The sequence below is a fragment of the Onychostoma macrolepis genome, chromosome 05, assembly GCF_012432095.1.
Source record: "Onychostoma macrolepis isolate SWU-2019 chromosome 05, ASM1243209v1, whole genome shotgun sequence".
NCBI classification, from domain to species: Eukaryota; Metazoa; Chordata; class Actinopteri; order Cypriniformes; family Cyprinidae; genus Onychostoma; species Onychostoma macrolepis.
In genome coordinates this window covers 6,734,619-6,760,132 of record NC_081159.1, presented here as the reverse complement: position 1 = coordinate 6,760,132, position 25,514 = coordinate 6,734,619, and the positions used below count along the sequence as shown (strand labels likewise).

The 25,514-nt window shown below is 36.2% G+C and overlaps 1 protein-coding gene across 2 annotated transcripts in view; it reads left to right on the top strand.

Moving 5' to 3' along the window:
- The first annotated feature begins 3,289 nt into the window (after window positions 1–3,289).
- The window catches only part of rxrab (retinoid x receptor, alpha b), a 62,863-nt gene continuing 40,638 nt past the window's right edge, over window positions 3,290–25,514 (top strand). For both annotated transcript variants that reach the window (XM_058777542.1, XM_058777543.1), the window contains exons 1-2: window positions 3,290–3,510; window positions 22,406–22,537. In XM_058777542.1, coding sequence (XP_058633525.1) covers window positions 3,483–3,510; window positions 22,406–22,537 — 160 coding nt within the window. In that variant the 5' untranslated portion in view covers window positions 3,290–3,482. The remainder of the gene's footprint in view (window positions 3,511–22,405; window positions 22,538–25,514) is intronic.

The window sequence follows — 25,514 nt, the reverse complement described above, 5'->3', positions numbered from 1 at the left end:
TCTTGAAATGCTACTTTTGTGTGCAATTGGAAAACTAACTGCATATGGGTTTGAAATGACATGAGGGTAAATAAATAATTACAGAATGTTTATTTTTCCATGAGCTATTCCTTTAATTGCAGCCTTTTCTGTAATGCTTTCATACATTCAGCAGTTCAAACTGTTTTATATTTAGTTCATGACACTTTTTTTTCCAGAACTCTCATGATGGATGCATCGAAGAGACATGAAATGACTGATTACTTGCTGCTGTGTTGGACTTCAGCCGGTTTGTCTAAGTGTGAGTGTGTGTGTGTGTGTCCGGGGGCAAACAGGTTTAATGGGCTGTGTACGAGGGGGTTGGGGGGTATTTCTCTTGAACTGGTGATGGTGGGAGGAAGTGTAGAGATTTATGACGAGGCTGATTGCCCCTCTCTTTCCTCCACAGTGGCTGACCAGCGGAGAGAGCGAGACGCACTAAATCACTCCTGCCACTGAGCCCCTGCACTTGGCGTTGATCCTTAAGAGATCAGTCAGTCAGACACATCTCAATTTGTCTCCCCGAGAAAGTCACACTGCACAAGGATTTTGGTTTTCTATGACTAACCCCTGATAATACCACTGTTTGATGGAGTTGCTCCTGTTTTGAGGGGTGTGGTGTGCTCATTTCAGCGGTGCTGTGTGTTGGCCTGCATCATCACTGTTAGTAAATCTCTATAGGAAAGCATACTTCCTGAGAGTATAGACTTATTCTGACAGAGTAATTACAAAACCTGTAACAGCCAAGTGAAAAAGAGGCTAGGAAAACAATCATTTATCTCTCTCCCTTTCTTTGTTTTTGTTTTTTTTTAAATAAATAATCTAAATAATGAATTATGTAATTGTATTTATTTATTTATTTATATTTTTCCTTTATTTTATTTATTATCCTTTATTTTTATTTTTATTATAACTTATAAGCCTTTCTGTCTCTCTCTTATTTTTGAAGTTAACAGGACAGACTGACCTCAGGGCTGTTTCTAGCTCCTGATCGATAGTGAGGAATGTGAACCTAAGACTTCCAATGACCAAACTCAGTTCTACTGTCATACACACAGGAATGAGAAAACCCTGTGCTTGCCTCATTTTTTTCTTCTTCTGAAACTAGTTGAAATTATAGCAGTTTAAACAAGCAATTTAAACAATTTAACATTCTTGTAGAAAAATAACACGAACATAAAAACATGTTTAAAAGGATTTTTCCATACTATAGGCACCAGTGGCTACCATAAACTGTTTGGTTACCTATATTCATCAAAATATGTTTTTGTGTTCAACTGAAGAAAGAAACTCATACAAGTTTAGAACAACATGAAAGTGAGCAAAACCTGATAAAATGATATTTTTGGGTGAACTATCCCTTTAATTTCAGTGATTCATTAAAATAAAAAGGGACTGCATTCTAAAACCAAACTTATCCTTATATTGCAATTTACTAGTGATATTGATATCATATTAAAAATGAACCACATTTAGATTTATTAAGCTGGATACATTCTTTCTGTAAGGGTGCTTGAACTGAGGAAGAATTGCATTCATTCTTGGAAAGCCATTTTGGTCTCCTCAGAATAAGATGCTGTTTGAAAAGTGAGTATGCTCTCCCAATCTCACCAGCTGTTATTGTAACCTATGACTCTGTCCTCATTCGTTTTTACAGCTATGAGTTGCAGTATAGCTAGAACTCAGGAGCTGAACTGTGCCATTTGCTTTGAAAAGCTATTTGACCTCTAAACTTACAATTTAATTAGATCTGAGGCAGCATTTTCTTTGCTCAGACAAGCACTATTGGAGAGGTGTCAAGTTTGCATTGAAATAGTACAGTATAATGTGGACCAACAGGATAGAAATTTCAAGCCATTTAAACAAGCATCAAATCTGATCACACAGCTAATTACAGCTTCAAATAACGCCTATCTATAGAGCTCCAAACTATCAAAACCTACTTTTTTTCTCTCTCTGTGTCAACCTTGTGTAAAAGCTCGCTGACATCTTCACAAAGGGAAGCTCATGACACTGACCTGCGTGAAGAGATTGCATGAGTATGAGCAACATGATAATCAATTTCAAAGATCCCAGTTGCTCTGTTCAGGTTAATAAATGGACTTACTGAACATAAATAATCTAAGTATTTACATATACATGTGGATGCATTTATAGATTCATTCTTATCGCAAAACCTTTATAGATACTGTTTTTCACTTTGCAACCACACTTTCTTTATATTTCTCTTAATAGCCAACTGTCCATTTATGTCAGGTTTTAATATACCCTGCCATGAAGATGATATTAATATTATATAGCTGTTAGAAAGTGATCTCCACCTGACATCATAATTAATTCCCCCTTTGCATTGAGTAATCCCTCAATCTATATTAATCTATGCATATTCATTTAAATACTTGTTTCATAATGCTAATGAATAGTTTTTAATAAATGAAGAAGTGACACACACACACATTTAGATTTTCTATAGATAGTCAACACTGAGGTTGTCTGTTCTGTACAAACAAGAAAGAGAAAAAGTCCCGATAAATTTGATTCAGTGTAAAACAGGATTGTTTTAATTTCTCCATAAAGATAAACTAAATAATAGCTGTCAAAAATGACATAATCTAGGACCTTTATCCACCTTATTTTGCAATGCAGAAGTAAGATATTTCTCTGTGAATGTGCAAGACTTTCAAGTCATTAGCCATTAAAAAAACTAAGAACAACAAAGTTCGGTAAATGGTAAAACTATTTTCACTAAAAACCAGTTTGTTTATGAATGCGATAATAAATAAAAAAATAATTTGATAAGAAATAGCCTATCAGTTTGCAATGTCGAGCATCAAAACAGACTGGGGTTTTTTTTTAGAGCTAAAATATCTGGTTAAGGCAAGAAGGGATAGCTAATAATTTTTATCACACTTTGTGACACCAGAAGCTTTGCACATGCAAATTACAAATGACCGCGCCCTCTGTTATATTAAAAATAAGGTGTGCCATTGAAAACCATTGTATCCCTCACAGCCTCGTTTTCATTCAGTTGAATATGAGGTCTAAAGGAATAAGGGCTATTGTCATACCAGCGGGCCTATAAAAATCGCTAAATACATATTTTAATGGAATGATCTTATAGTGAAGGGGTGTTTGCAAGAGTACCGGTACCGCATTGAAAAAAAGGTAGAAGTGGCTTGTCGCTGCAAAAGTGCTGGTGGTTAGAGTCCCCCTCGGTAGGGTCCCTATGGTGAGGCAGTGCTTGATCGCTGAAGGAATACTGGGAGTGAGTGAGTGAGCGCTCTCGCGGAGTTACAAACTGGATGGAGCCGATTGAAGTAGGCTAGATACTTTAGTTATAATAAGTGGATTTTGACAGCGGATCTCTGGCTTCAGTCTGACGACGTTTCCTACTGGATCTTATAGCGTGCCCACTGGGGAAAATAAATCATTATCTGCAAGAAACATAGCTGGCATGCGCTAATATGGAAACCAAACCATTCTTGTCTCTAGGTGAGTTGGACTCTAGGGAAATGTGGTTTCTATTATGTTAACTATAATGTCATGCAGAGGTACAGACATCTACCAGTTTCTGCTGAAGTGCTGAACGAAACGAAACTCTGCATGTTTACTTTCGTATGTGTATGAGTGCCTTAAACATGTCTTCCTCAAAATAATAGCATTTCTTCATTTTTCTTGGGCAGGTAATGGGAATGAAATAGAAGTTATACGCAAGCGAGCTAATAGAGTTAATAAAATGACGATGAGCGAGATTGTCATAATTATTGTAAGTTTATATCTATGATGTAGCTATATGTTATCATCACTATACTAATTGTAATAAGATAATATTAGGTCAGTTAAGGTGTGTGACTAATAATTCATGAAGAGCAGACTCGATGACTTCAGTCAAACAGTTAATGTTAACAGTTTATTGAAGCGCGCTCATTCTTCAGTTGTGCGCTGTCACATTTATCACTCTAAAAGCTTATGGCAAGCTGGTTTAACAATTGTTTCTGTAAACTAACGAGTGTTTCTTTCTACGTCTGTAGTACCTTATGCGTTCAATGATTTATTTGCTTGTAGGCACTGTATTAACAATGACAACTAGTAGCTAACGATTCCATTGTTACTGGTAATAAGTCGAAATTTTGTCATTTAATTCAATGGGAATCTCGGGTTCAAATTTAAACTATGCACTTTAGACTAGTATTCCAGTTGTTATTGGTTGACCTAGCTATTGCAATTTTACTAGTAATTTATCTGGTGCTAGGAAGCTACTTCTAACTATTGAAATTATTGTTATTGTATTTATCCATTCCAGTTTTCTTAGTACTAATTTAATAGACACTTCTACTTATTTATTAACTGTACTTTGTATTCTTGTTGTTACTGGTAATATTTGAATCTTACCATAAAGTGACCACAAAGTAGCAATTCTGTCTAGTCTTCACATATAGCAAGGAAAAAAAGCAACTTAGTGGGATAATTGCTATTGTAGCAAATGGGATAAATACTAGTGTCTTGTGAAATATGTAAAGCTGAAATAGATAGGTTTTAATTTGAATATTTACAAATAATTCTTATATATAATGGAATAAATATGGCTATTAGTCAGAAGTGAACAGTTGATATCTGAACTACAGATCCCATTAGAATTCAATGGCAAAATGGCAACAAAATAGTTACTTTGCACTACTGGAGTATAGCAACTAGTAACAAAGGACTAGCAAAGGACAAAGTACTGTCTTAAACAAGTTAGATGCCATATTGAATTTAACAGGAATGAAAACTAGCCTGTGAGGGATAAACTTAGAGTCTTTACAATAGCAAGATGTATCATCATTAAAATTTCTGGCAAACACTTTATTTACATGGATTTACTATAGTAATAACATTAAATGATGCATAATTACAAGCAACTAACCTTAAACCAAACCCTAACCCTAATTCTATAGTAAGTACAGGTTGTTAATTAATATTACTCAGTACTTATTTGTGTATTTACGCAATTAGTAATATAAGGATTATGTATTAGTAATATGAAAGTAGTCCATTTAAAGAATTAAATGTTAAAATGACTTGCCATAAAAGCTCAACAAATCAATGCCAGGACACTTCAGTAGTTATCTCAACCACTTCAAAGGCTGGTACACCAAGCTCTGAGTCCAGATGAGAATTGAAAATTTAACTAGATCTCTCGGATTTATCAAGGTCTTTCTTTTCTTTGGTTTGCTTGGTAATTATGTGCTGCCTCATGATAGAGTGCGTTAGTAGTCTGTTCTTACCTGAGCTTCTCCTACACCACATCAGCCTCTTTTAACTCTCTGTCTCTCAAATTAGATGACGTGTGCACGATTGGAAAATCATAGTTTGACTGTAGCCATTGAGATTTAGAAAGTAATAACTCATGACATATGTGATGGTACAGAGCTTGTTGTGTAAACTTGCACTGAAATTGTATTGCAACAATATTCATTTTCCAAGCCACCTATTTATACATTCCTTCTGCATGTTGGAGTCCCACTGTAAACAGCGAGATTTGAGGCTTAATGTGCGCAACTTTACTGGCATTTTAAAAGTTTGCTCTCTATAGGTCTCTGGGGGCCACAACCTTTCCCTGGAGCGTCCCAAGTCCATGAGCGTTATTAAGAAATAGAGGGTCCCATTGTAAGAAGGCCCGTCTGTGGTAGTGAGGGGGGTGTATACGGGATGCCGGACCACCCCAATAAAAGAGAACCAGTTTGGTTTATGGCAGAGCAGTTTTGTGTTTCTGAAGAGGTGATTGGACCTTTGTGAATGTCTGCAGCTGTCAGTTTTATAAGAGCGGCTTTAAAGGGAAAGTTAATTGCTTAAAGTGACAGCGTCTCTCAGACACCCTCCAGCCACTGTCTGTGTCCAAATCAAAAGCAGTGTGGGCTGTTTCTAGACAGAATTACACAGAAGGCCAAACTGCACTTGAGAAAGTTTGTCTGAAGTGTCAGGTGATACACACACTTTGGAGGGGGAGCGTGTGTTTAGATCTCTTGTTTCTCTGTTGTACAAACTGTTGCAATTTAAGCATCAGCTCTTAAAGCCTTTTGAAAGTGATGAGTGATGGCAGAGGGGGTATATTTGATCGGCTGCCCTGTTAATCATTTGCTCTATGCAGTGTATGCATGACTCCTTGATAAAGGCAACTCTGCACCTTGTACTGTGGACCTTGTTTGGTTGCATACATTTAGAGTAAGTTGACAGTGTAAGTGGGCACCAAAAGTCAAATTGAAAATCTGGATTTTTTTTTTTTTTTAATTTTTAACCTAGAAATAAAAAGTGTTTAGGATTTTGAAACATTAAAAACGAAGAAGCATTATTAAGTTGAATAAATACTATGGAAGCCATTTTTGCCACAGAATTAAAAAAAAGAAAAAATAAGAAAGGTCTTATCTTATCTCACAATTCAGATTTTTCTCATAATTCTGACTTTTTTGAGAAAAAGAATTTGCATGAGTTTGTATCTCACAGTTCTGTTTCCAACACAGAATAAAAAAATAAAAAGGTAAATGCAACTTTATATCCCACAATTTTCTAGCAATCGTGAGTTTATATTTCACAGTTCAGGCTTTTCTCTTCAGAATTGCAAGTTTATATCTTTCAATTCTGAGTTTATATCTTGCCATTCTGTAAACAACTACAACAACAAAAACCCTCAGAATTGTAAGAAAAAAATCTGAATGGTGAGACTTTTTTGTGGCATTGAATATATGAGTCCTTGTGGAGTTCAGCTTGAGTGCTTCTTTAATTAAAGCACAAGAAGGACAAACCAATTACTAAAACAGTGATGAACATTTGTCCTTTTATGAGTTCAGCTTTTCACTTTGATTGATTCATAAAATAAAATAAAAGTGTTGTCACTAGAGGATTCAAAACATTTGGACTGCACTGTATATGTTTGTGTGTGTGTGTGTGGTTTACTGGTTTAACTAATTAACCAAATGTCCTCACTACGTATATTATGAAATACTTTAACAGCCCACTAGTGAGGACATTTGACTGGTCCTCACTAGTTAAAGAGGCTTATAAATCAGCCAAAATATGTTTTGATGTAAATCCAGTGTTCTGCACATGTTTCTGTGGTGGGTAAGTTTAGGGGTTGGGTTAGCTGATAGAACATATCATTAACCTGATAGAAAATCTATACGATCTATACAAAGTCTATACAATGTCCTCACTAAGAAGTGAAACGAACATGTGTGTGTGAATGTGTATTTGATTTGTAAAAGATTTATGAAGATGGATTATGTCATCAGCACCAAACCTCAGTCAAATTGAAAATAGCAGGCATTAACAACTTCTTTAAGAGAGTGTTTTAGGCCAGTAAAGTTCCTTTTCCTCTGGTGCGGCGTTAATGGGATTACACTTGACCTTATGCATGGCAATTCAGTTTAAGTTAATGGATTTGGAGAATCTAAAGAATGTACAATACCTTTTCCATCCCCACTTTCCATCTTTATGGCAGCATAAGTACCATGTCATTTAGAGTGTGAAGGATGTGTGTGTGTGTGTGTGTGTGTGTGTGTAGACTGTAGACTCGTCTGACTTAAATGCTGAACATTGTCTAGAGGCAGGTCACCGCCAATGTAATTATCTAATATGTTTAAGTCTGTGTCTATCTTTGTTTTTGCGTGCTGCAACAGACAAGTTAATGAGAGGTCCAGCTGTCTAATTACCAGGTGCAAACTTTTGAGGTCAACTTCTTCAGTGCACATGACACTGATATTTACAAACTGATCTCTGTCTGTGGCTGAGCTGAGTATAGTGCAAGGCCTGTTTCAGGCTGCACACACAAGCAGTATGTAAGCAAAGCAGCAGTAACATGCCAAGCTTTCATGCTGTCCTCAAAATAGTGATATGTATTCACATTCAGTCCAAATACTTTTACCAATACTTTTATTCAGCAAGGACACATTACACTTAATCAAAGAGATATTATAAAAGACATGGATACAACATATTTCTACTTCAAATGAATGCTGTTCTTTCAAACTTTCTATTCATCAAAGAATTTTGAAAAAAATATCACAGATTCCTTAGAAATAACTGTTGTCAACATTCATAACCAAATCAGCATTTTAGAATGATTTCTGAAGGATCCTATGACACTTAAGACTGAAAATGTAAAATATAGGAGTCAACATTTGAAGTGGATCAAAACCTTTCATCAAAGTTGTCCTAAAACCTAAAACCAAAAGGCGTTTTTGTCTTAGCACAACTTTGAATAACTTGCATGTATATTAAAATAGAGTTATTTTAAGCTGTAATTGTATTTTATCAAATTACTGTTTTTATTGTATTCATTAAATAAATGCAGGCTTGGTGAGAATAAGAGACTTTCAAAAACATTAAAATAACGTCTCTCTCATTTTTTTCCCGTCAGTTATGTTAAGTTAAGCTCACCCTCTGCATATGCTTTAATGCTTTCATCTGGTTTATGTGTTTTGTTCCAGACAGCACATTCTACAAAGTGCAAGTCAGAACATATCGTAACTTAAACCTCTACTGACTGTAAATACTGTCCATAAAAAGCTACTATGTCTGCTTAAGGTATCCTTTCCTCCCTTTTTGCCTTTCACTGCTCTTTTCGTCTCCTCGTCCTGTACACACTCCAGCTCTTTTGAAGGATATGTTACAGGCCGAATGCAGAACAGTCAGTAATTCAGATAAGATCTGATGGAGATATGGATCTTGCATTTCTTCTCCCATGAGAGCAGCATATTATACACACCAAAAAATTCCATTAAACAGTAACGGGGCCCCCAAACTACTGTTCATGTGATACTCGAACAGGTGTTATTTGCTGCACTTACACCCTACGGGACAGACGGATCCAATTTGCACCCTGGAGAAGACGGCAATTTGAAAGGAAGTTCAGTTCCTCTGAGTCACTGGCTTGTTTTAGAATCTTTGATAATTAGTTAAATCATTGCTACTTATTTTAGAAGAGACAGTGTGACCTTTATGATGCAAAAAGGGTGTTTTCTTGAATATACATTTGCTTTAATTTAAAGGGACAGTTCACCCAAAAAATAAAAATGCTGTCATTATTTACTCACCCTCATGTTGTTTTCAAACCTCTATGACTTTCTTTCATCTGTGGAACATAAGTTAAGATATTCTGAAGTATGTTTCAGTTGTTGATGACAACTGAGGACAGAATTTTCCATTTTCGGCGAACTGTCCCTTAAAATGACAGCAAAACTGCTTATCCACAGACTAAAGGTAAAGAATGAAGAGCAGATTAGTTATGGCAACTCAGGTCTCACCCAAATTATCGTTCCTGCTGGGCATGTTGGGAATATTTTTATGTTTAGGTCCATGCAAGCTTGAGCTTCTGTCCTCCTTCAAGCTCCATGCATGATCTCTGTTGACAGGAGACACACTTGTGCTATATGTGCCTTTAGTTCTATTACCATCATAGTAATAAGCGTCTGCCACCACATGTGTTTGCTAAATCACTTTTTCTGACATTAAAGAATGTTGAAGGCTGTTCAGACCACTTTGAAAGCTCAGTACTGATGCGACGCATGGATTTAAACATTTTGGTTGCCTTCCCTTCATGCCCATGCAAATACATCTAATATAGACCCTTTTCAAGTTTTCATGTGAGGTTGCCTCTATAGTTTTCATTATGAACTTGATATATTTCATAACACAGGCTAGGAATACACTGAAAAAAAAAAAAATTAAGGTAAGTGGTCGCAAACAATTTATTTTAGCTACATTTAATTAAAAAAAATATGTTGAAAGTTAGTCAACTAAATTTGTTTATTTAAATGTAGCTAAAATAAATTGATTGCAACCACTTACCTTAAAAAAAAATTGAGTAAATTCAATGAATTTTTTTCAGTGTAGCTTATATATTAAAGGACCTGCTAGGGGATGTAATGTAAATTGCATTAAATGGAGACCGGAGCTTTCAAGCTTAGAATAGCACACCATAAAAGTATCATAAATGTTGTCCAGATGTCTTCTTTATATTTAAAGTCTTTTAAAGCCATTTCAGTATATATACAGTTTATTATAGTATTTATTCATATTTTTAATTCACTTTTATTTTACCGTTTTCATTTAAATTATAGTTTAAGCCATTTTATTATATGCTTTTATAATTTCATTTATTCATTATTTTTGTTTAGCTTTTCTATTTATTTTTATTTCACTTTTAGTACTACAACTTAAACATACGGTTTTTGAATGTTTTCGAACGTATATTGAGATTTTGAATAGTTCAGTTCAGTTTTAGTTTAGTTACACTGAGCCGTAGATAACTTTGTGATAACCAGACGTCACAAAAAATTTTGACATCTTCTCTAGCTCTGTATGGTGTGAGAGAAGCAGTTATGTCTGATTCACGAATGATTTTTTTTTTTTTTGGTTTGAATGATTCATTTAGTAAAATATATGCACTGTTTTTACACCAAAGTATTGTTTTTTTAAACAAACAGTGGTTTAAAATACTTGTTACATTTACATGGGTAGCTAAGTGCTAAATCAAATAAATGTAATACCTTTTTGATTAAATTTGTCCTTCTACAGCTAAAGTTTACATTAATGCTCACTTATAAAGGACATATTTTCATTATAAAAGTGAGGACAAGATTTGCTTTTACATTCTCCTTTTTATATTCAGGAGCAAAATTCTTTCCTAAGTTTTCATTAAACTTTGCACTGTCGGAGAACATAAAAGAATCATTACAACAGCACTGAAAAGCGGTACTATTTTTCTCCACTTCTGTGCTGCACTGGTAATTGCACCAAATGCTGATTGCGTAAATGTGCCAGCACCATTTTGTACCTAATAACATAATTGAGTCATGACTCATGTGGCTAGATTGGTCCAATGGCTGTTGCATAACCATTTAAAAAGAGAAAAACAATGTGTTTTCCCTTCATATGGTTTTTACATTAAGTGTTTACAAAATTACATTAAAACATGCTGGACCTTTTTAAAATCAGTACTTAATGTGAGTTTTTAATGAGAAATGGAATGGCACTTGCACTGTATTCTCAACAGTGGTAGCTGTAGGTGTCACTTCACTTTAAAATGATGTGCGGCTTTGACACCTTCTCATGTACATGTAAAGTGCATGTTCGTTTGTATGTACTATGTGTTCGCCCCAAGGCTGACACGCTTTCTCTGAAAGAGAACTGGAGGTGCACCCCAAATTCACATTCAATCCAACCACTTTCTTGTTTGCCTAATTAATTAGCTTGCCCAAGTAAACTCATTAAAACAGATCCTGAAGGGCACTGCGATCTGTCCATCTTTTCTCCAGTAGGTCATACAATACTTTTTTACATTATGCATTCAGTACAATCTGTTTTTAGAGTGTGATTAGGATGTGTGATTCCCAACATGTCTGTTACTTCTCGCCAAGTCCCTACAGCATTGCGTCTTTCAAATGAAATCATGTCATCGCTTTTTGATTTCATTTGAGATGATTGTTTCCACTCAATGAGAGATGCTTTGTCCTCTTCGTCCTTGCTTTAAAACACAACTTATGTGTGGTTGGAGTGTGTTTTGTGTATGATATCATCGTAGATTGGATATAGGTTTTTGTTTTTCCTTGGGCGTGAAAGATAAGACTGAATTGTGCTATATATTTCTTTCGGCTCCTTTACGCTTGTACGTTTCCTTCCAGACTGATTTAGATGTCTCTGGGGTGAAGTTGCACTAGAGTTGCACTTTAAAGAATGTTTAGGAACGAATGAACCTTTCACCTTTGCCCTCTTCCGGTCAGATGATTTTCCAAGCCATCAGACCCGTCCGATTTAATTGTTTTGTAACGTGATACAGTATCATGACATAATGTTTATGGAATGATGTGATATTCCATCATTCTTTTCGCTGTAGTTTTCCTGTCAGAGCTTTTCCGTGTGATGCAACCAATGGCATGTTTTGCAGGATAGGACATGAAGCGTTCGCTGTCTTCTTTTTACACTTTTTTTCACTTGCCGTTATTTTCTCCCAGAGTTGTTTACATTGGTGAGTGTGTGATTTGGTACAGCAGGAAGTCATAAGAGAACAATGAGGAGGCGAGGAACAGGATGTCAGAGCGATGTGTGTGACTGGAAGGGGGGCTATTTACCTGCTGGAGACACGGCTCTAATCGACTCCTGAGATGAGAACATGCATAAACGCACGCTAATTAATGCATAACAGTTGTCTGCTTTCATGTCAAATAGCCATTTGCTATAGAATAAATAGGGCTCTAGTGTGTACGTGTTTATGAAGGAGTGTATTACAAGAGATTAGAGGTAATTGTAACTGAGACTAAATTGAAGCTGAAAATGTTGTGATTAAATGTAAGTAGCGACAGATTTTCTTTTGTATTGTATAAGTATAATGGAATGTTGGGTCCCACTTTATATTAGGTGGCCTTAACTACTATGTACTTACATAAAAAAATAAGTATAATGTACTTATTGTGTTCATATTGTATTGCAAAACACTTTTGCTGCTATTGAGGTGGGATATGGGTAAGGTTAGGGACAGGTTTGGTGGTATGGGTAGGTTTAACGGTGGGTTAAGCTGTAAGGGATGGGTCAACAGTGTAATTATAAATGTAATTACAGAAATCAATTACAGATGTAATTACATATAGGTATTTTTAAAAATATAAGTACATTGTACCAAATGATTAATTTAAATGTAAGTACATAGCAATTAAGTCCACCTAATATAAAGTGGGACCGAATGTTGAAAAATAAATAAATGTAGGAAAGGGACTTGGTTCTTTGCATCAGTTGTTTATTGGATTTTGATATGTCGGCATTGCTCAAAAATGGCTTGCAGCCAAACATCTGAAAACGCTTAAATCACTTTGCTGCATATGCGTAAAATGTCATAGACTCTCGCTGAGATGATACTGAGAGACCAGACTTAATATTATTCTTACACTATTTTTCAGGTATCATCATCTTTGTTGAAAAATATCCCACCTAGGTCGGGAGGTGCATCTAGGTCGCACTCAAAATTGTCGTTTCGTGTAGGGTTGAAAACACCACTGTCAACATTTCAAATGCAAGTAATTATTCGGTAATCTTTGCAGATTGTGCGAAGTAGTATTAGTCCTTAGCAACACTGTGAAAATGATTAGCAACCATAGATATATGGGTACAATATGAGTCACATGAGTAAACACGAGTCATTGCTTTCAAATACCTCTGTTTTCACAGTCCACACTACAATGGAAATACAGCGTTTTCAAATTGATCCACTTGGTAGACCGTCTTCAAAAGCCCCTTTTTATATTGAACAAAACGGCCACTCATTGTGGACAAAAGGCCAAAATGTAGAGAAAAAAATGTGTATTCATATTTATGAATATGTTTTTGTAAAAACTGAATTATATACACAGATGAATCATTCACAGTAAGATCTATAACATGCATTTAAAAAAAATAGATAGATTGATGTGAATTTTCATATCATGCCAAAAATCTCCTGTGCTTTGAAAGAGCAATCTCTGAGAATTAAATTTCATTTGGAGGTTTAGAGAGAGATTGTGTTGAGCAGCTTTTCCACCACACTTAACTTTCCTTCATTCTCCCTGTCAGATCTGCTCTGATGATCTACTGTATATAAAATACACCTCTATTTCTTGTAAATAATAATTATAACATCTTCTGAGGAATTTATCCGATTATTTCCAATCCGTGGTTTCCAAAACCTTTAGTGTTTCTCTCCTTCAATCCTCTGGATGTTTCCAGTTTTCCAAATTGCCCTAAATAATTCTTCCCCACTACATAATTAATGTTATGATTGCAAGTGAGCCAAATATTTCCTAAAATTTATTCTTGGTATAGCCAACATACTTTCCAAATGAACTCAACTCACAGGCCCTCATGTGTCTTACACCAGGGATATATGGACCTCATATTTTACACATCGCTAGCGAATCAGGCAGACTGAAAAAAAAAGGATGGCACATCCTGTAGCCAGCCAATCATATATCTAGAAAAACTTGTGTGCATGTGTTTACACATGTGCATGCTGGTTATTTTGAGTGCGAGCGGTCAAATGTTCAAGACTGAATTTGTTGCTCTGTATTGATGATGTCAATTATTAAAAGCCTCTCCACAGTATTTTTCCACATAATTTCGTTGAACCATTGCTGTTGAGAGGCAGACTGGTGTGTATCTATGGATAGATTAATGGACAGGATGCTCCAACAGCCATAAACACTCCATGCTGTTCCTTCCATAGGAAATAGAAAAAAATGGGCTGATGAAAATATTGGAGTAGATTTCAATAAGCTGGATGTTTTTGCCATTGGTCTGAAAGCTGTTCTCTGGTTAAACTTATTTCACTTTCTCTCCCTATTTTTCCATTTCCTCTCTCATAATTGGATTTGAGTGATCATGTTTTCAGGAAATTTCTTAGACCAGGAACTCTAAATTGGAAATGTTTAAAAACCTTATTTTCAGACTTCCCAAAATCCTTCCCATGAAATCATTTGACAAGCACACATTGAAGGACTTGTCCCTTATGTTAATAGCCAATGGCCTTAAAATGACTTTGATTTGCTACTGTACTTTAAAATCTTTTGCACGTGATGTTACATTCTATTCTTGTACTCGAGAGCATTTGATAGTACAACAATCTGTGTAACATGATGCCATTAATTGGATAGATTAACCAAAATATCTAAGTTTGAGTTCAACCAAAGAAAGAAACTCAAGTGGAGGGTGAGTAACTGATGACAGAATTTTCATTTTTGGGTGAGTTATACTTTTTATTTTTGTATGTTTTTGCAGAAGATGAGGACCTCATAATTATAATAATTTAAAAGCTCAATTAGCTGTCTTTTTTTTTTTTATTAAAGGCTCTGATTTTCACCGTGACCCACCATGCATCTTAACTGAGATACTAATGACATTAGCTCAACCTTCTCCTGAACAAGGCAAATACTATGAAGTTCAAAATTTTGATTTCCTGCATCAAAGTAAAAGCAGCTAAGTAGCTCATAAGAGATGCTTTTAGAAGGGAAGAGCAAGACCGTGAGCTGGAGTTGTTTGATGTAAAAGACCTTGAGTGCCATTAATCTATTTGTGCTTTATCAGTGTATCACATATATATATATATATATATATATATATATATACAGTGGTGTGAAGTTTTTTTTCCCTCCTTCCTGTTTTTTTTATTTTTTGCATATTTGAGTAAATATACCTGAGTAAATAAATACAAAATGCAGTTTTGAAATAATGATTTCATTTATTAAGGGAATAAAGCTGTCCAAACCTGCCTGGCCCTACGTGAAAAAGTAATTGCCCCCTAAATCTAATAACTGGTTGTGCCACCCTTTGCAGCAACAACTGCAATCAAGCATTTGCGATAACTGGCAATGAGTCTTTCACATCGCTGTGGAGGAATTTTGGCCCACTCTTCTTTGCAGAATTTTTTTAATTCAGCCACACTGGAGGGTTTTCAAGCATGAAAGACTTTGACTTGGCCCCTCCAAAACCTTAATTTAGTTTTTCTTGAGCCATTCAGAGGTGGACTTGCTGGTGTGTTTGGAATCATTGTCTTGCTGCATAACCCAAGTGCGCTTGAGCTTGAGGTCACAAACTGATGGCCGGACATTCTCCTTCAGGATTTTCTGATAGAGTGCAGAATTCATGGTTCCATCAATTATAGCAAGTCATCCAGGTCCTGAAGCTGCAAAGCAGCCTCAGACCATCACACTACCACCACCATGTTTGACTGTTGGTATGATATCATTTCTTTTTATGAAATGCTGTGTCGGTTTTATGCCAGATGTGACGGGACATGCACCTTCCAAAAAGTTCAACTTTTGTCTCATCAGTCCACAGAATATTTGCCCAAAAGTCTTGGGGATAATCAAGATATTTTTTGGCAAATGTGAGACGAGCCTTTGTGTCTTTGAGTTCTTTTTGGTCAGCAATGGCTTTTGCCTTGGAACTCTCCCATGGATGCTGTTTTTGCCCAGTTTCTTTCTTATCGCTGAATCATGAACACTGACCTTAATTGAGGCAAGTGAGGCCTGCAGTTCTTTAGATGTTGTTCTGGGTTCTTTTATGACCTCCTGGATGAGTCGTTTTGTGCTCTTGGAGTAATTTTGGTAGGCCGGCCACTCCTGGGAAGGTTCACCACTGTTACAAGCTTTCTCCATTTGTGGATAATGGCTCTGACCGTGGTTCGCTGGAGTCCCAAAGCCTTAGAAATGGCTTTATAACCCTTTCCAGACTGATACATGCAAACTATTTTGTTTCTCATCTGTTTATGAATTTCTTAAGATCGCGGAATGATGTGTTGCTCTTTAAACATGCTTCACTTTGTCAGACAGGTTATATTTAAGTGAATTCTTGATTCAACAGGTCTGGCAGTAATCATTTTATTTTGATTACTGCCAGACCTTTAACTTTAACTCCGCTTTCTAAAGTAATGTGGTTAATCACAGTTCTTTCATGATTTAATAGGAGGGGGCAATTAATTTTTCACTTAGGGCCAGGTAGGTTTGGACAGCTTTTTTTCCCTTAATAAATTTAATCATCATTTTAAAACTGCATTTTGTATTTACTTGCATTATCTTTGTGTAATATTAAAATTAGTTTGATGATCTGAATCTTTTAAGTGTGACAAATATGCAAAAAAACTAAAAAACAGGAAGGGGGCAAAAACCTTTTCCCGGGACTATATATATATAAAATATATATATTAGTGCTGTCAAAAGATTAATAGCGATTAATCACAGCCAAAATAAAAGTTTTTTTTAACATATTTACATAATGTATGTGTGTGTATTGTGTATATATAAATACATTATACATAATACATTATTATGTATATATAAATTGAAATAAATACATGTACTGTATGTATTTAAGAAAAATAAGTTATGTTTATATTTTAATATATATATATATATATATATATATTAGGGGTGTCAACGTTAACGCGTTAATGCATGCGACTAATCAAAACATTTTAACACGTTAATATTTTTTTTACGCCAATTAATCGCTTGATAAGTTTTGACCCCAACTTCTTCCCGTCATCGCAGCGCGGAAGGTTATCTATCATTGTGTGATTAAGGTACAGTGGAGCAGTGTTGCCAGGGTGAAGGCACAAGTGGGCTATTTTGATAATTCAGTCACGGGAAAAATTACAGAGCCGTTTTGGGCTACTTTTTTAAAGTACCGCGGCTGCCCAAGGTGTATATAGACAAATAAAAATTAATAAGATCCTTTTACTAATGTGTATTATACTTGGAATGTATCCCTGTCAACTTAAGAACGGAGAGGCGGTTGTAACATCAAACAACATGAGTTTCAGCAGAGCAGGAGAAATAAACATGACAACAGCCACTATAGATTATATAAGATAATAAACACACGATTACGATAGGATATCTGAATTGCTAATTTGTACCGAGATATAAAAGGCTATAAATAGCAAATTTTAACAACAGTAAACGACCAAATTCCACATGTGATCGCAAAAGGAATTTATTACAAACACTCGATGGTGGTTTGAAGTGAGTTCTGAGTAAAAGTGCACTATTAATCTCATAAATTGTCTTATGAAGCATGATGCTAATATTAGCTCTAATGCAGTTGCAGAACAGGTCCAATTCTTCTTCATAATGCATTTTGTCATAATACTTCATGTAAGGTTGCAAGAGATGTTTTGTTGTATTTATTTAGAAAAACTTTTGATAATAGTTGGGTAAATGTATACTGGGATTGTAGCGATGTGGCTTGGTAAACGTTTTATTGCCAGTTTAAAGGCGGATAATGGCTGAATAAAAACAAAAGAATAATGATAAAAGAATAATAAGGATTATGTCTCATACCTGGCGGAAGTGTGAAAGGTTCTGTTTCCTTAAACTAGTTAGTCATGCATTTCTTTATTTCAACACATTTACAGGTAAATCCTAGTATTTTAAATTTGCGATTAATCACAGTGATTAACGCGATTAATTTTTTTAATCGATTGACAGCACTAATATATAATAATATAAATTATATGAATATAAATATATACATGTAAATATATGTAAATATTTTTGAAATGTATACTGTATGTGTAGGTATTTATATATACATAATAAATGTAAACAGTACACACACATATATGAACAAAAACTGTTATTTTGGATGCGATTAATCGTGATTAATTGTTTGACAGCACTAATATATATATACAGTGGGTACGGAAAGTATTCAGACCCCTTTAAATTTTTCACTCTTTGTTATATTGCAGCTATTTGCTAAAATCATTTAAGTTCATTTTTTTCCCTCATGTACACACAGCACCCCATATTGACAGAAAAACACAGAATTGTTGACATTTTTGCAGATTTATTAAAAAAGAAAAACTGAAATATCACATGGTCCTAAGTATTCAGACCCTTTGCTCAGTATTTAGTAGAAGCACCCTTTTGATCTAATACAGCCATGAGTCTTTTTGGCAAAGATGCAACAAGTTTTTCACACCTGGATTTGAGGATCCTCTGCCATTCCTCTTTGCAGATCCTCTCCAGTTCTGTCAGGTTGGATGGTAAACGTTGGTGGACAGCCATTTTTAGGTCTCTCCAGAGATGCTCAATTGGGTTTAAGTCAGGGCTCTGGCTGGGCCATTCAAGAACAGTCACGGAGTTGTTGTGAAGCCACTCCTTCGTTATTTTAGCTGTGTGCTTAGGGTCTTGTTGTGTCTTGTTGGAAGGTAAACCTTCGGCCCAGTCTGAGGTCCCGAGCACTCTGGAGAAGGTTTTCGTCCAGGATATCCCTGTACTTGGCCGCATTCATCTTTCCCTCGATTGCAACCAGTCGTCCTGTCCCTGCAGCTGAAAAACACCCCCACAGCATGATGCTGCCACCACCATGCTTCACTGTTGGGACTGTATTGGACAGGTGATGAGCAGTGCCTGGTTTTCTCCACACATACCGCTTGGAATTAAGGCCAAAAAGTTCTATCTTGGTCTCATCAGACCAGAGAATCTTATTTCTCACCATCTTGGAGTCCTTCAGGTGTTTTTTAGCAAACTCCATGCAGGCTTTCATGTGTCTTGCACTGAGGAGAGGCTTCCGTCGGGCCACTCTGCCATAAAGCCCCGACTGGTGGAGGGCTGCAGTGATGGTTGACTTTCTACAGCTTTCTCCCATCTCCCGACTGCATCTCTGGAGCTCAGCCACAGTGATCTTTGGGTTCTTCTTTACCTCTCTCACCAAGGCTCTTCTCCCCCGATAGCTCGGCCGGACGGCCAGCTCTAGGAAGGGTTCTGGTCGTCCCAAACGTCTTCCATTTAAGGATTATGGAGGCCACTGTGCTCTTAGGAACCTTAAGTGCAGCAGAATTTTTTTTGTAACCTTGGCCAGATTTGTGCTCTTCAGGCAGTTCCTTTGACCTCATGATTCTCATTTGCTCTGACATGCACTGTGAGCTGTAAGGTCTTATATAGACAGGTGTGTGGCTTTCCTAATCAAGTCCAATCAGTATAATCAAACACAGCTAGACTCAAATGAAGGTGTAGAACCATCTCAAGGATGATCAGAAGAAATGGACAGCACCTGAGTTAAATATATGAGTGTCACAGCAAAGGGTCTGAATACTTAGGACCATGTGATATTTCAGTTTTTCTTTTTTAATAAATCTGCAAAAATGTCAACAATTCTGTGTTTTTCTGTCAATATGGGGTGCTGTGTGTACATTAATGAGGAAAAAAAAAGAACTTAAAAATGATTTTAGCAAATGGCTGTAATACAACAAAGAGTGAAAAATTTAAGGGGGTCTGAATACTTTCCATACCCACTGTATATATATATATATATATATATATATAACCTCAATCTTTTCAGATCCTTTTGAAACCTTATATATAGATAGATAGATAGATAGATAGATAGATAGATAGATATAACACAATATCATTACTAAGAAGTTGGCACATGTGTTTCGTAGATGTTATTGTGTCATTGACCCATTTTCCTACAGCTCTGCTTTTCCTGTCTGTGTCTCGTAAAGATTGTGTCTATGTTTATGTGTGCAGCTATAAGGAGGATGGTTGGAATTCTGCAGCTATTTAAAAGCCTTTCTTAGTTTAGACTGCTTCTCTCTCCATCCATCGTAACATCTCTGTGTCTCTTCCTGGCAGCGTCTCATGAAAGGTTATGGATCAGACCTTTTGTTCCAGCATACTATCTTGACTATTTCAAAGCATTGCCAAAGAAGTTATTCTCATTCCCATTTGCTGACAGGATATGAGACAGCACAACCTAAAAACAGCCTCAGGCAGTCATTATTATATCTCATCCCAGTGTTAGTGTCTTTTAAAAAATATTCTGGTTGCCTTATTGTGAATAATACCACATATGTGACCCTGGACCACAAATCCAGTCTTAAGTCGCTGGGGTATATTTGTAGCAATAGCCAAAAATACACTGTATGGGTCAAAATGATCGATTTTCATTTTATGCCAAAAATCATTAGGATATTAAGTAAAGATCATGTTCCATGAAGATATTTTGTAAATTTCTTACCATAAATATATCAAATCTTCATTTTTGATTAGTAATATGCATTGCTAAGAACTTCATTTGGACAACTTTAAAGGCGATTTTCTCAATATTTAGATTTTTTTGAACCCTCAGATTCCAGATTTTCAAATAGTTGTATCTCGGCTAAATATTGTTTGATCCTAACAACCCATACATCAATGGAAAGCTTATTTATTCAGTATTGTTAAATCCCAATTTACACTTAAGACTGGTTTTATGGTCTAGGGTCACATATGTGGCAGGTCTTCATTATTCTGACAGTCAAATCCAGCCATTGATCTTTAGCAGAAGCATCTTAGTATCCAGAACTCATTGCAAATGCTGTCGTCAAATCACACATTTTAATCAATCACAAAGAAAATAAGAAGGTGTTAAACTGAAACCCCTCGACCTCTATGCATCTCTAATGCAGCTTTCAAGGCTACTAAAAGGCAATTGAAGGTTGTCTAATGATCACATGGCTAAGGCAACAACTTCTGTCTGTGCTGTGGTCCATCCCTCAATCCCCTTTCTAAGAAGCTAATCAAGAACCTTTGAAAGAGATTTTTATGACGTTCATGATGAATTGAATTGCAGGTTTGATCTTTGACCTTGAGCTTGATTGTCTTAGAGATGAGATGGAAACCTTGAAAAAAAGAATCTCCTTTTTGTGGCATGGCCTCTCATCAAGGTCTCGTAAATGAGGTCTTTGAAAGGAGCAAATATCCCGGGTCTCATAAAGAGAGCCTGCATATTTTGCCTTTAGTCTGTGTTTGTGTGTGTGTGTGACTAGGTGTCCTTTGTTGCTCAAGGTCATAGTGAGTCGAGAGTATTGGGTGGTCTGAAAGTTCATATTCAGAGATGGATGAAAATGAGGCACTTGCAGTTTTACTAGCAAACAAATAAAACATCTTGAGGTCAAGTTATTTCCATATCAATCAGAGATATGTAGCACGGGCCACACACATTCAGTCACAAACACTCATGGGTCTTTCTCATAAAAATAATTTCCGGTTTTACATGACACTCCACAATTGTTGAAATGTTGAAAAGTTTTATTTGCATAGGACACTTGTTAATTTTAGATGTTTCAAGTACAAGTATGGAAGCCCAGTTTCCCTCCATTGAAGTTCATTCCACCAAAACTTTGACACTTAAAATTGCTTATAAAAAGAAAATGGAATCCATATGAATTAAATGTTTTAACCCAAGTTTTCTGAGGAGACACAATCACTTTATATGATGAACAGATGTCAAATGTGCTTAATTGACACAAGAGACAAACCTCATTGGTAAAAAATAAAGTAATTGTGAACTTTAAAATAAGAAATTAAATTGCAATTGTTAGAAATAAAGTCACAAATTCTTTTTTTTTTCTTTTAGGCGAAAATAGATTTGCCAGAAAACTAAAGTATACAAATAAAAGTCAATGTGAAGTTAACCATTTCTAATCAATTTCTTCCCAAATTGTTCCTTAATTTCCTAAGAGAAACATCTGAGATGTTAACCGATATCTAAACTGTAAAAATGAATTTTTGATTATGGGAGTATGTTTGACAAAAAAAGTACTATTTCAGTCTTTCTACTTCAAAATTTCACATTTAATTCAATGTGTTACTGCCCATTGATTATTTGTGAAATATATGATCAATTTCTGAGTAAAAATTGTTTCAAATGGAGACTGTATTTTCTTTTGTACTGTCATGTAAGTTAAAGCACTGCATATTGAAGACTCATCTGAGATCCATCCACAACAGTTTTGAGGAAAGTGTAGTGTGTCCTTTCACATATTGGTCTGAAATCCTCACCTGATTGCAGTGGAATTGAGTGACTCTCACCCACTTCTCTTGTGTCACACACACAGGGCTCCTGAAAAACCCCTGCTCAGTAGCACCGCCATGTTTGCGGAGCCGGCCGGGCGACGCTGGCAGTTCGCCCAATGGCTGCTCTGGCTTCATGGGTACATACCCGCTACAACAGCGCAGGATATCCACAGGTATAAAACACACGTTCACATGCACAAACACATCAGAGCACCTGCGCTTGCCACATAGACACATTCGATCAGTATTTTAATTCAGAGGAAAGGCATCTGGTTTCTGTTGAACTGACTTTGCCCTACAGTGCTGGATCATCCACGCATAACGTCAGTGATTCAACGCTGTAGGGCAAAATCAGTCTTCATTCCAAGTGTAGGATGTCTTGTCCTGTCATTCCCAAACAGAGCTCAAGGTACAGTTTCACTCATGAGAAATAGTTTCTGGTTCAAACATGTTACAACAAAGCCCATATAGAGAGCATCTCCCCTGGCCCCTGCGTTAATGGACACGTTTCACTGGTCTTATTCCTGCATGTGATGTTTCAACATGATGTATTGTCATACTGTAGGGCTCTTTGTTTTCAGTTGGTTTTCAGCTGTGATACAGCGAGTTTGTTTTTCCCCAGGTTTGTTGATTCTTCAAAGTCAGTTGTCACTTGAGGTTAATTGGCAACACTTTACAATACAGTCACATTAGTTAATGTTAACATCAATAATGAGTATTACATTTGTTACAGTATTTATTTATCTTTGTTAACATTAGTTAATAAAAACACAACTTTTCATTGCCAGTTCATGTCAGCTCAGGTCCATTAAAGGGTTAGTTCACCCAAAAATGAAAATTCTGTCATTAATTACTTACCTTGTGTCGTTCCAAAGCCGTAAGACCTTCGTTCATCTTTAGAACACAAATTAAGACATTTTTGATGATATCCGAGAGCTTTCTAACCATCCATAAACAGCAAGGGTCCTACCACGGTCAAGGCACAGAAAGGTAGTAAGAACATTGTTAAAATAGTCCATGTAACATCAGTGGTTCAACCTTAATTTTACGAAGCTACGAGAATACTTTTTGTGCGCAAAGAATACAAAAATAGTGATTTTATTCAACAAATCTTCTCCTCCGTGTCATCATTGGCGCAATTAATGAGAGTACCATGACGCAGGAGGAGAAGAATTGTTGAATAAAGTTGTTATTTTTGTTTTCTTTGCACACAAAAAGTACAAAATAAAGTACAAAATGATTGTGGTGATACCATTGCTGTCTATACAGGGTCAGAAAGCTCTCGGATCTTAATTTGTGTTCCGAAGATGAAAGAAGGTCTTACGGGTTTGGAATGAGGGTGAGTAATTATTGACAGAATTTTCAAATATTCTTAACAGATGCAAGTTTTGAGTTTGTTGATGTAGTAGTAAATGTTAAAGTCCTGCAGTCACTAATTTTATCCCTTAAAACTCATATTTGATCATCAAAATGATTTTCCCAGTGAAAATATTGTTTTCATGCCTTAAAATTGCTTGAATATGACTCTACATCCTTCATTTTTTATATGTTGAACCATGAATTTGGAATATGGAAATTAGTCCCCGCCTTTCACTTGTTATGTTTGAATATATGTTTGAATCAGAAACTGATTCCAAAGTAGAAGAGGAAAAGCAAATTATACAGGGTTGTCTGCAAGTCAGTGTATTAGCTAATGCATTTTCACTCTCTACAACGTCAGACACACAACAGTAATTCATATCATTATGACTATGTTATTAAACAGCTAATAATGTGTTGCTAATGTTACACAAACCATGTTACACACCCGCTCGCCATCTCAGACAGCTACCTTCTAGAAATCAACATCCTTAGGCGGATGTTTGCTAATGATATGAAAAGCCCCAAGCCGTAAATTGATGGGATTGGTTGCGTATTTGTGACTGCAATGGTGTTGACTGATGAATTTGCATGTTTGTTTTTGAGCATATTTAACACTGGATAGACATGTTAAAAAAAATAACATTAAAAACTTATGACATTAAAAAATTAACATTAACTAAGATTAATAAGCTATTTTTCATTGTTAGTTCATGTTACCATTTGTAGTTCATTAATGATAACGAATGGAATTTTACTGTAAAGTGTTCCTGGTTAATATGTAGCTTATTAAAGAAAGCTAGTCTTCAGTGCGATCGCTCAACGGCATGTTTAGGCGGGATTGTGTATCTCAGGCGTTTAACATGAGGACTTGTGTAAATATTGTGGTTCAGAATGCATGAAATGTGTGAGTTGCATCAAAACGACCATCCCAGAAGTTCGCAGCAGCTGTCATTTCCACAGCTGGCATAAATCTAAACAGGTTCCTGTAACTCCTAGCGAGCAGCCGCATTTGAAGTGTGAGAGAATGCTATAATACGACAATTTCTCTCTGGTTTGTGCCCGCCATAATTACAGCCTTTTGTTGCAAGTTCAGAGAGAGCGAGCAGAACAAAGAACGGGATGCTGGGAAAAGTAGGCGAAGCTCCAGAAGCAAACATAGCTCAGCTTCTCTCCAGAACCTTTGTGATGTGGTGATGGCCCTAATTCGGAGGCTTCATATTACTAGCTTGCTGTAGAAAATAACTTTACTGGAAGGTGCAGGGAGAGCTGGGAACGAAGGCCGATATGTATTTCAGCTCCATACGGTTCACTTAAAACACACTGACTGAGTCAGAAAGCGCTAGTGAAGAGGCTACACAAAGCCAGCCTTGTGCTGTAGATGCGCTTTGAGTAAAACAGGCTGAGTATGAGAGGGAGAAAGACAAGAGAGTGGAGGGATGGAAAAGATTATCCATTGGAATGTCTGGGCTGACCTCAAATGGAGCGGATGGACCCGGCAGCCAATAAGATCGTGCTGCTTAGTGCTTCGGCTAATTTCTTCCTGATGATCGAGGCAGTTGTCTCCATAAAGCAGACGGAGGTGCTGCAGCGGGCTGAGCTAACATCACATGTGTAATGTGTTGGATGACTCAAGTGACAGATGCTTGTGAGGGAAAACGAAATATTTTGCTGCATTTGAGATTTGCCAAAAAAAAAAGTTGTAGTCGATGATGAGCTGAGCCGTACTCTCACTGACATGAAAATAGTTCAACACGGCGTTGATCATTTATAATTGGGTGTTTCTTCAGC